Source organism: Cricetulus griseus, chromosome 8 (genome assembly GCF_003668045.3).
Source record: "Cricetulus griseus strain 17A/GY chromosome 8, alternate assembly CriGri-PICRH-1.0, whole genome shotgun sequence".
In the NCBI taxonomy this organism is placed as follows: domain Eukaryota; kingdom Metazoa; phylum Chordata; class Mammalia; order Rodentia; family Cricetidae; genus Cricetulus; species Cricetulus griseus.
The window spans coordinates 1,440,302-1,452,668 of NC_048601.1; the positions used below are offsets into that span (position 1 = coordinate 1,440,302).

The 12,367-nt window shown below is 45.3% G+C and overlaps 1 protein-coding gene across 4 annotated transcripts in view; it reads left to right on the forward strand.

Moving 5' to 3' along the window:
* Positions 1-12,367, forward strand: part of Tmtc1 (transmembrane O-mannosyltransferase targeting cadherins 1) — a 202,041-nt gene that overhangs the window by 136,008 nt on the left and 53,666 nt on the right. For all 4 annotated transcript variants that reach the window (XM_027430056.2, XM_027430057.2, XM_027430055.2 and 1 more), the window contains one exon: positions 3,545-3,658. In XM_027430056.2, the coding sequence (XP_027285857.1) occupies positions 3,545-3,658 (114 nt within the window). The remainder of the gene's footprint in view (positions 1-3,544; positions 3,659-12,367) is intronic.

A 12,367-nucleotide genomic window follows, 5' to 3' on the forward strand; every position in this document is an offset into this window, starting at 1 on the left:
TATGATTATGGTGAATAAGGGGGAAAGATGTTAGGCGTGGTCAGGCAGGCCTGTAGCCAGCCCCTATGCAGGCGTGGCTACAGGTTCCCCTAAAGCCCCTGGCAATGATTTCTTAGATGTCACAATGAAGGGTAAGCACAGGCCAATAAAAGCAGAAATGAAGAAATAGGGAACTGTTACCAAACTGTAACCTGGGTGTAACATTCTTGGGATCATTAGCAGGATTATAAATCAACAGCTTAGAAAATGGAGTCCTTGCAGACTCTAGGTGGGACTGGAATCCAGCTTACTCATCCTTAGAAACAGAAGTTTTGCAAAGGGTTAAAAATAGAGTCACCGTGTTGTTGGGTGATGTGTCCCTGTATAAGTCCACAAGAATTGAGACTAATACTCAGAGTGTCTGTACTCCAGCAACAGGGTGTAAATATGTCTTCTACTGTGTCTAGATGACCCATCCCTTTGGGACAGTTTTTAGCTTCCTGTGGCCCTACCAAGCCTTGCTACAGTTGCTTGAGTTTCAGTCAGGGGGCTTTGAGTGAGGCAAAATATAAAGAGGCTGTTATTTCAGCAAAATTGTTCCTAATGTATTTCCCCAGTGGGTTTTATATGATGTGGGATTTCCCTACTAATATTATCTTCATGTTAAAAAATTAAATGAAAATTTCATCTAAGAGAGGTAGTCCAGTACAGTTCAGTTGCCAATAAAGCAGGTTCTCATCAACTGTTCCCCTTTCTCTTTCAGTCAAAATAAATCCCAGGAGTTTTCTCTCCAAATAGTCCTCTGTCCTGTGCACTTTGCTGTTAAGAGTGTCCTGCCACCACTTCCCTTTAGGCAAAGGAACAGGCTCCAGACCCAAACACCATGTGCTCGAGTCCCCTCCCTGCTGTCTGATCTTCTTCAGATGCACAGGACAAGCTGACCCTCTCCTGGCCCCACCCTTCTCTTATTGTCCCCCTGTAGGGGACCCCCTAGGCCTATGATCTCAGGCCTGTGATGGGGAATGCAGCCTTGGTGTTTCGCCACGGGGCACTGGGACGTACCACCCACAGTCACTGTTGATTGATAATCATTATGTACTGTGGTTGAGAGCAAAGACAGTGGGATTTTAATGGGCTGAGTCCCCCAACTTAAATTCATCGTACAGTTGTACTCTGTTTGGAGTTGGAGTTTGGGAGGGAAATGCTAATGAATGAAGTCATTAAGATGGGGCCCTGGCCCAAGGTCTGTTGCCAATACAGGAAGAGGACATGAGAACTTATTCACTGGGCACACTGACAAAGAGAGGCCATGGGAGACACAGCTAAAGAGTAGATGTCCACAGGCCAGGAGCAGGGCCTGCCCAACAGTGAACTGACCAGATTAGATGCTAATCAACAGAATTGAGAGAAAGAAATTTCTTGTTTAAGCCACTTAAGCTGTGATGTTTCATTATGTCTGGCTGAACAGAATATCACTTGCTTTGTTGTTGTTTTGGTGTGTGTGTGTGTGTGTGTGTAAGACAGAGTTTCTTCCTATAGCTCTGGTTGTCCTGTAACTTGCTCTGTAGGCCAATCTGGCCTTGAACTCACAGAGATCCACCTGCCTCTGCCTCTGCCTCCTGAGCGCTGTGATTAAAGGCGTGCACCACCACTGCCTGGCTTATCATTTGCTTAAGCAAGGTTTTTGATGCTTCCAAAATCTTCATTTCGTTAATTATAGAATAATTATTCCTACGATAATTTAAGTTAGTGTAGACTTGATATGGCAATATTAATTTCAATAAATCTTATCAATAGGGATGTCAGCCTACATTCATCTCTCTGGTAATGATTCATTTTTGTACTCAATCTCAAATTACTGGAAGAAAAAAAACAAAAAGAAGGGTTAGCTGAATGAAGGAAGGAAAAACACAAACAAACAAAAACGGAGTGGCCTGTAGGTGCAAGTTTTCTCTGATGGAATCCATCACAGATTGTGCCACCTCCCCCTCCTGGCCACACCCACCCTCTACTCCCTCTCTCCTTCCCACCCTGCTTCCTCTCTGCAGTTCCTCAGAAGGCCTCCCTACCTGCAGTCCATTTGCACAAAGTACGCTTTAGGATCCTTGTAGAACACTCAATGGTGGGCATCATTTCTCTTCTTAAAGCCCTGCCCTGATTCCCCCACTGCTTTGCAAATGAAGCCCAGAGTTTTCTGTCTGATCACCAGGCTATTGGTCTCCTCATTCTCCTCAGTCTGGTCTCTCTGTGCTCAGGCACCTCTTACTCTCTTTTGGCTCCCTCCCCCGCCGTTTTCTGCTCTCATCTCCCTGCATCTTCTAGGTTGCTTGTTGCCCGATGAGAGGCAACTTACCGGTGGGAGGATTTATTTGGGGAGATAAAAACCATCATGCCCAGGAAACCATGGCAGCAGGAGCTAGGGTTGTCTGGTCACATGGCATCTGCCATTAGGAAGTAACAGATAGGAAGAGGTCACATGGCACCTGCCATCAGGAAATAACAGATAGGAAGTGAACCAGGCTCTAAAACCTCTCGTGCCTCACCACCACCATCACCACCCTTGACCCAGTGACCCATTTCCCCTCGCTGCCCTCTGCCTCCTAAAGGCTCCACAACCGTCCAGAACGGCAGCACCGTGAGGTCTGAGAGATACTTCACACTCAGATCACTTCTGCTTAGGACATGACCCTACCTCTTCATCCTCACAGCCTCAGCTTTGCTGCCTGCTCAGGTGTGTTTCTATTCTGGGCTGAGCTCACTGAGATTTGCAGATAGCCTACCCACATATGTGAGGTTCTTTCACTATTCCTATTTCCAGACTGTTCATGTCCTCCCTAAGAACAGTCTCCCTGGACATTTTATATCCTAATACCCGGCACGGCACAGTACAGTGTTAAGGGAGTGCCACATAGATACTGAATGACTGCAGCATTTACTTGCATAAACTGAGATTCTGCAGATACTGCAGACAATACAGTCTAGACCTGGGCATGTCTTGAAGCCCAACGAGGAAGCCAGCATGTGGAGAAAAGGGAGAGATAGACATGAGAGAGAAGGGCCTGCCTGGGGCTGGAATCCCTCAGCAAGGGACAGTGCCCGTATCATCTTCTGCAGGGTCTGACTTTGCTACGTTGTGTCTTACATCAGATCCTCTGCCCACTGCACCCTAAGTTGCAAGGACAGGCTGGCCTGGACAGTTCAAGGCTTTGTGCCCTGGTTATGTTCTTCCATGTCTGCAGTTGGGTTCTGCTATACCCCAACAGAAAGCCTCTGCAAAGGTGACCACACCTTACCAAGCCCCAGGTGTGTCTCCATCAGAGAGAAGGGTTCACATGCTTCCCTACGGAGAACATTTTGTTCATCTTCAGTTAGTCAATTGTGCACACCTAGCCAAGGCCTTCACTCCTTCCCTGTGTAGTCACTCATATAATTCACAAAATTCAGAAGCCTGTTTGGTATGAAAACAGTGGACATTCAAAGACAGCTTCATAAAGCTGGAGTAAAACACAAAGGAATCTGGCAATAGTATGATTTTTGTTTTCCTTCTCTTTAATATCCTTTATAGGTCTGGAGTTCAGACTCTGCCCCACAATGCGAAGGTTCATTACAACTATGCCAATTTCCTAAAAGACCAAGGTCGGAACAAGGAAGCCATCTACCACTACAGAACCGCCCTCAAGTAAGCACTACAGAAGGCCGTTGCTTTCTACTGTGACAAAGCCTGTTGTTCACACTACCCTTCCCCTCCCTGGGTGTGAGGGTGGTCATTTCTCTGGGCAGTGAACTCACCTTTAGAAGTAGGAGGGTTCTTGAATTTTGAGTCTCTGGGCTCAGGATTCAAGTCTGTCACAAATGTATGCAATATTGCTTCTCCTTCCATGTTCAATAGCTTGTAAAACATAAAATTGTCATTGCTACCGTATCACAGCTGGATGCAAATATGTAAAATGGGTGGGGGGGGGAACTCTTGTTAAAAGTGCATGGTAAGTTTGGGGAGGAACTCTTTCCCTAATGAACTTTACCAGTGTGTTTACTGGAAGCTCTAGGCCTCTCCCTTTTTTATGTATGTGTATGTGGGGGAAACACATGTATGCATATGATATGGAGGCCGGAGGTCCACCTCAGATGTCTTTCCTTAGGCACTGTACACTTTGCTTTGAAACAGTTTCAATGGCCTAGAAATTGCCAATTAAATGAGACTAAATGGCCCATTGAGACCTGTCTCAAAAAAGCCAAAATAGAAAAGAGATGATACATTATTCCATCACAGGTACATGTAAAGTATGCATTCTGGAGGGGAGGAAATGGGCGGTTAGTCTGCCCAACGGTGCTGTGGGAGAAAGATTATATTTACAAACCCTGTCGGCTTCAAATGGAAAAGTAACTCCAACCGTCATCCACAGCTGGGCCAAAGGTTTATATTAAGTGAAATTCTCTGGCAGTTGATTCCACAAAATTATAGTTGCCGCTTTGGTGTTTCCGCTTCTTTCCTGTGAAACAATATAAATAAGTATTTGCTTCCAGGAGAGGTCTACACCCTGAATGGGGGACCACAGTCAAAGCTTAAAGCCAGGGCTGAAATCAGTGAGGTATTTAATGCTTCAACCTGGAGCCCAAACATCTCTAATTTAAAAATCTCACTTTTTTATGTTCTCTCCTCTGCCGTGGGCCTTCTGCAGATATGGTGATTTACTTTCTATTTGGAAATAAGTTGTCACTCTTTGTGTAGACCAAAAAAAAAAAAAAAAAAAAGGAAAGGAAGGAAGGAGAGAAAGAAAAAGAAGAAAACCCCAGGACCATTCATCATTGTGACAATTGTTTCTCCCTGGTGATTGGATAGACTGCCTGTACTTCAGTAGTACTGTTTCTTGGTGGGAATTGATGAGAGGGATACATCTCCTACCCAATGGGTTTTCTCCTTGAACCCTGGTGTATCTCACGTCCTCCGTATTTACCACAGCAAGGAAGAGAGTGACTGGGGAAGCAGCAACTTAAAGGCAGAGGGGTCTGGAGTCAGTTCCTCATCCCCCTGAGTGAAATGACCAGGTAGACCCTCCCTCACAGGAAGTGGTATTTATCTGTTGCGTTGGTGGGGAGCAGAGGGCAGAGGGGAAGCAGAGCCTGGCTGTGAACCGAAAAGCACCCAGTGACCTACTTCCTCCAGTGAGGACTCCTGAAGAGTCTACAAGTTGCAACAGCACCTCCAGCTGAGGACGAGTGTTCAAATGCACGGGTCTGTGGGGCCTTTTCATGCACACACCACCTCAGAAACCTGCCCTTAAATCTTCAGCAAATGCTGAGCATGTGTTAGCTTTGTGTTGCCATGAGGGGCAGCTTTCCTGTTCACACTTAATCTCGGCACTAAAGCCTGGGATTTTCATAAGAGAGAGTCAGGATTTTCATATGAGAGAGTGGGTGTATCTGCTGTCTGTCTCCAGAGCTTTCTAACTTCCTGGTGTGCATCGATAGGCTCCTGCCATTTTGTGTCAGGTGATAGGAGAAAGCTCAGACACTGCCAACAATCCAGCTGTTCCCACCTAAGAGCTCCCAAGCAATGCCTTACCCAGTGACTCCGGAAGGAGGGGTGACCCTGCCTGAACAATGTATGTGAGATGCTGAATGCACACCTTGTGTGCTTATTGATTGTTGACTACTCTTAAAAGTCATTTAAAAGCAGGGACCATAAAACCATGTCTCCTCCTCGTCTCTTCTCCTTTTTTCTCCCTCCTTCACCCCCTTTCTCTCCCAACCCCCCTTTTACATTCTATTTTGCAACAGTGTCTCAGTGGCTTAGGCTGATCTTGAATTTGCAATTCTCCTGCTTCAGCCTCCTGAATAGCTGGGATTGTAGGCCTGCATCTCAGCCAGCCTTATGAACACTTCTCAGTATTTTATTTTACCTTGAAATTTCAAATGTACATTCATTCACCAACCTTCTAGTAACAAAATAAATAAATAAATAAATAAAAGTCCTTAAGAGCCTGCGGATTAGACTTTGCAATGTCAGTGCCCACTACAGTTTTGTTATTTTAGAGTAGAATAAAAGTTAAAGGTGCTTGCAGTCATTTGCATAGACAGGTTGAATTTCGTCTTATTTTCCTCCAATCCTTTACGGTTGCTTCACATCTAAATCAGTGGCAATTTTTTTGGACAACCCTCTCGTTTTACTATTTCTAATTTACCTACTTTCCTTAGAAATACAACTTCTTATTCCCACACTTATATTTTACCTGTTTGTAAAGTATTTCAAAGCAATGAATACTGCAAGTGAAAAAAAAAAAAAAAACTTCATTAGACACAGCTGAGTTTTAGTAGTCCTGGTTTAGCTCATGGGAGCAGGAAGGCTGAGTCTTTGAGTTGCAAACATCCCAATATATTTACCTGGTTTAGAGGCTGTCTGGAGATCTGTTGGCACAATTAACAGGCTCTTTGAAGAGCAGTCTTACTACAGGTGATAGTTATAAGATCTGCTTCTCGATAACTGTTTAAACCCCCACATAGTTAAATTCAGATTGTTAAACTGTGTTGGTTAAGTACCAGCACCTGGAACAGAGACTAAAGCTTGCCTTTGTCCAGGTGGATCAGAAAGACTTCTGTCTGAGCAAGGTGATGCAGGCTTGAAATCCCAGCATGTGAGAGAGGCAATGGCGTGAGTGCCACTGGGAACTCAAAGCCAGCCGGGTCTGCATAGTGAGTTCTAGGCCTGCCAGAGCTATATGATGAAGAATTGCCTGAATTCTCATTCCCATCCCCAAAGAAAGAAAGAAAATGGGGTGAGGGAAGGAGGGGGGAGGGGGGAGTAAGGAATCCAGGAAGAAAGGAAGGGGGAGGAAGGAGTGGAGGGAGGGAGATAAACCTCTCTCCTCTCAGGGTAAGTTCCATGGAACCTTCATTCACTTGCATGTGTCACCCCCTGACACATATTCTATGTGCAGGATGCTATGCTGATAAAGGGGCGGCGACCCCCTCTGTCATTCAGCCAACTCTCTTTACAAGGATGGCTCCATCTTAAACTCACTGTTAAAGTTTGGCCACCACAACCCCAACAGTACAGTCAGGTGATTCGACGATGCCCACTCTGAAGTCACTCAGGTGGACATTTCAGCCAGGTTTATAGCCTCAAGCATGAATTCCCTCCTGTGCAAGAAACCTTAAGGTCAATCCAAAATGACTGATTGCATCCAAAACCTACATGCCACTATTGCACCAGAGAGCACATCCCGCCTGGCAGGTCAGTCAGTATTGTTGTATGCAGAGTTCATCACAGGGTAAGTCCACTGATGGGGTTTTTCTTCCCTAACAGCCTATACAGCATTTCTGCCACTTTGAAAGCTAGCCTGCAGGGAAGAAGTTTTCAGATGGGTTCCAGCTTGATCTCTCTGTGTCCTACAACCAAAGTATGTTGTATCTTCAGCAATAGGTGAAGGGACCAGCTCCCCATTTCGGCAGCCATGACAGTAACATGTGCTTTTCTGACCTTGTCTTAGTCACTAGAGGTTAGTTGCCTGCCTTGTGGCAAGGAACCAATCAGAAGTTAGCTGGTGGTAGTATGCTTTACAGCTCTGGGTGTGCTTTACGGACAAGCACTCAGCAATGACACGCAGAGCATAGCAACAACCCTGGGAGGGCCTATGGGCCATAACAACCAGTTGGCCAATCAACACAGGGCAAGCCCTCAAAGCCTGAAGGCACACCAATCCTGAGCCTGTGTGTACCCCTAGACACTCCCTTACGCTGCCCTACAATTTCTCTATGCAGCCCCTTCGAGCCCCTTCTCTTTGCTAGCCATCCACCATGGTGGGTAGGTGAAAGACCCGAGATAACTTGGGGTTAGCTTGTTAAATAACAATAAAGCCTCGTGCAGTTTGCAGCAAGCTTTCGAATCTGCCTGGTGATTGGGGTGACCAAGGTCCTGGGCTGGGACCCCGGAGGCCTGAGTTTTCCGGGGGTCTAACATAGGCTCTTACCATCTAGTTATGGGGGGCAACCAATAGCAGTGGCAATAGCCTATTTTCGGGGGGAGGGTTATTTGGGGTTTCCTGACCAACAACTCATAGGGAGATGTCTTAGTTACTTTTCTATGGCTGTGCTAGGATACAATAGCCAAGGCAACTTATACAAGAAACAGTTTTGGGGTACTTACAGTTTCAGAGAGGGAGTCCATGACCATCATTCACGGAGCATGGCAGCAGGCAGGTGGGCTGGACCCTGACACCATAGCTGAGAGCTGACACCTTGATCTGCAAACATGAGGCAGAGAAAAAAACTAACTGGGAATGAATGGGCTCTTGAAACCTGGAAGCCCACCCCAGTGACTTACATCCTTCAATAATGTCACACCTTCCAACCCTTCCCTTACCAACTAGGTACCAAGCATTGGAATACATGAGCCTATGGGGCCATTCTCACTGAGACACCACAGGATGTGGATCCCACAGTGGACCAGTCTCTTTTCTATCGGATAACTAAAATTTCTCTTGTGCAAAAGACGTATCCAGTGTAATGGTTGATTTCCATCGTTGACGACTGGTTAAGAAACACCCAGGCCATTGATGAGCCGTGCCACTGAGTGTACCTGTGAGGGTGTTTCCAAGGAGGGAAGATCTACTCTGCAAGTAGCTAGCACCACTCTGCAAGCTTGGGTCTTCAACTGAGTGAAAAGGGAAAAGGGGTGGCTGGACACCAGCATTATTACCGTTTGGGGTAGCTACGAGTAAGCAGCCTCCTTTCCCCATGCTTTCCCCATGTTTTATCACAGGTACAAGAAAGAGAACTAATACATCCATCCACTATTTGATTGGCTGACGCATGGGGAAGAATTGAACTAAAATCTATTGCAGTTTGCTCAGCCTATAGACTTGTCAGAAGAACAAAGCCCATTGATGTAGTTCTTTGTGTTTCCTCCTACGCGGGATGACTGAAATTCTACAGGGAGATCCCATTAGATTGAGATAAGAGTCTGTGGGAAAATGAACTAATAGAGGAAGGAGTGTCGAAGAAGCACAGTTGTCATTAGACACTGAGGAAACCTGGGATGTCTAATTAACCACTGCTCTTGATGCCTCCAGTCTGTCAGCATTATCTCCTTGTAATTCCTTTAAAATGCTGTTTATAAGCTGCTTTAGTTTGGTCTTTAAAACTCAGGCGTCAGTGAGTGTTTCTAGAACTTCCTTTACAGTCTGTGCTGAGGGAACATTTCAGATGTCTTCCTCATGGCCACGACACCATCTACCTTGTGCCTCTGGGAAAAAAAATTAAAATCCCAGTATTATTAGCCAGGTTTAGCCAGGAGGATATGGTTTCTTTGGCCGCTGTGGTATTTTTATCAGTGAAATTCTAAAGACATTTCCAATATCGTAAGTAGGAATTTGAAATTATTTTGTTTTTTTTTCCTGTTGATGAACCAAGAGGAAATTATATCTTTAACCTACATATACATACACAAACATGCACATACATACACACACATATATCAAATACACACATGCATATATGCACATAAGTACACATCTGTATGTGTTTTTTATTATGTCTCATATTCACAAAGTTTAAGGAATTAATATTACTTTATTTGGGAAAATACTGAATTTTAGTGAAATTGTGGCCAACTTATCAACTCAGTTTCAAAATGAAAGTGTTACTATTTATCTTCAGGAAAGTTATGTATTCTCCGGCTGTCTTTTTTCCTCTCCATGTCTCACTTTCCTTTAATTCGCTTAGCTGAGGCTTCCCAGGATGTAGACTCCAGGGCAGAGGTTTTCAGGCAGGAAACCCATCCAGTTCACTCTCATAAACACAGGAAGGAAGGAAGCAGAAAGCAGGATGGACAGGGGTGTGGGGATGCGGTGAACTGCACCAGGCTCACTGACGCTGAGTACTTCTGCAGCAGGGCTGACTGTTCAGAGCTGCCATGAGGGGACATCATTATAGATGTCCCCTCATCAGCTGGGCACTACACTCTAGGCATCTGGTGGAGAGGCGGCGGGCCTCGCTAGCACCATGTCCTGACACCTAAAAATGAGTGCCTGCAAACTGAAGGCACATACACACCCTAGGCATCTAGTGGAGAGGCGGCGGGCCTCGCTAGCACCATGTCCTGACACCTAAAAATGAGTGCCTGCAAACTGAAGGCACATACACAACAACACACACTGATTCTTCACAGGAGCGGTAACCCTTGCCCAAAATGTATGGGATCTGAGTGTTTAGAGTTCACAGCATTCATCAGAGTAGAGTTTTGACTTTTTGTTAATGAGGATGGTGCTGCCACCCTCTTCAAATAGATGCCAGATCCCATTGTTATTCCTGTAGCCAGCTAAAAGTCATGTCCAAATCACTCATCAGATAGCATTCAGAAACAAAGTCTAACCATAGTCACCATCCCTACTGTCCCACCTGTCACCTAGACCTTGCAGCACAGGCTGGCCTTGAACATGGAACAATTCTTCTGCTTAGCCGTGAAATTATAGCTGCCTTAGTTATGGTTCGTTTGCTGTAAAGGGACACATTGACCAAGGGAATTTTTATAAAAGAAAGCATTTTATTGGGAATTTGCTTAAAATTTCAAAGCATTAGTCCATTATCATCACAGTGGGGAGCATGGTGGCATGCTGGTCCTGGAGCTGAGGGCTTTATACCCTGATCTACAGGCAGCAGGGAGGGAGGGAGGGAGGGAGGGAGGGAGGAAGAGAAAGACTGGGCCTGGCATGGGTGTTTGAAACCTCAAAGCCCACCCCATGGAGGATACACCTCCTCCAGCAAGGCCACACCTCCTAATCCTACTAAGCATTCAAATACTTGAGCTTGTAGAGGATTCTTATTCAAACCACCACATTTCATTCTCATAACAGCTGTTACATCATAACCCAAAATGCATTTGGTCCAACTTCAAAAGTCCCCGTAGTCTATGACAGTCTTAACATTGTTCAGAAGTCCAAAGTCTCTTCTGAGACGTAAGGCACTCTCTTAACTGTAACCCCTGTAAGATCAAAATGAAAACACAGATCACATACTGCCAGCATACAATGACACAGAATATACATTACCATTCCAAAAGGGAGGGAAGGGAACATAGTGAGGGAATACTGAACCAAAACAAGACAAAAAATCCAGCAGGGCAAACTCCAAACTGTTTTCCATGTCTGATGTCAAAGCTTTCTTCAGATCTTCAACTCCTTTCAGCTTTGTTGACTACAACACACTTCTCTCTCTTAGGCTGGTTCTAAACCCAGTCTGAAGCTCTCCTTGGCAGGTGTCCCAGGATTCTGGCACCTCCAGCATCTTAGGGTCTCCAAGGCAATCCAGGCTTCATCTTCACAGCTTCACACAATGGCCTGTCCAGGCCTCCATTCAGGGACACTCCTGACACATGTCTGCCCGAAGTAGCTGTCCTTAGCCATGGCAGCAAACTCCGCAACCTCTTTCTTGTATCCATGACTAAAGCCAGAACTGTGTGGCTAAAGCTGCCAAGTTCTGCTGCTTTCTGGGCTGGAACGTGACCCCCTCATTCAATTACATCTGCATCAGATTCTGTTTCCCTCACTGCTTTTCTTTAATTCCTTTTTACAAGTTGGAAGCTTAGCTGGGTAGGGTCCTGTGCCAAGGTCACCACTCCCTCTATTCCATCTAGCGTCAGGCCTTTCTTTAAACTCTGTGTGTCCTTGAACACTAAACTTGTTTCCAACATCACATTTCCATGTGCTCCTTTTCTCTTCAAACTGTACACTTTGTGTTTTTCCTTGTCCCTTTTCTTATTGTGGATCTGCATAAGACTTAACACTAATAACAGGACAGTCAATACTAGACTATCTTTAAATCTCCTCTGTCAAAGCCCTTAATCCAAAACTCTTCAATTTAGCTTGGAAGATTTTTAGGGCTAGAAAAAAAAGCACCGTATTCTTTGCCAAAATATCACCAGAGTGGTCTTTAGGCCACTTTAATATTTTTGCCCTCTGAAGCCTCCAGAGCTGGGCCCCTACATTCCACATGGCCCTCCTCACCACTGTCTTCCATGCTTCTTCTAAAATAGCCCAGTAAGCCCCACTCAAAGTGCATAACTGGTTTTCTCTTCCACACTCTGCCAGTGAGCAGGATTATAAGGCATGTGACAGCAATGCCCTAGTCCCTGGTACCAACTGCTGTTGTGGTCATTGTTCTCTTACTGTGAAGAGACACTATCACCAAGGCAATTCTTATAAAGGAAAGTGTTAAGTCAGGCCTTGCTTACAGTTTCATAGTATTAGTCCATTATCACCCTAGTGGGGAGCATGGTGGCATGCAGGCAAGCATGGCCCTGGAGTCGAGAGCTTTATATATGTCCTGATCTACAGGGTTTCTAGACCACTTACTAATATTCTTCAGGGAGGGAAAATGAGAGCGAAGAGAGAGA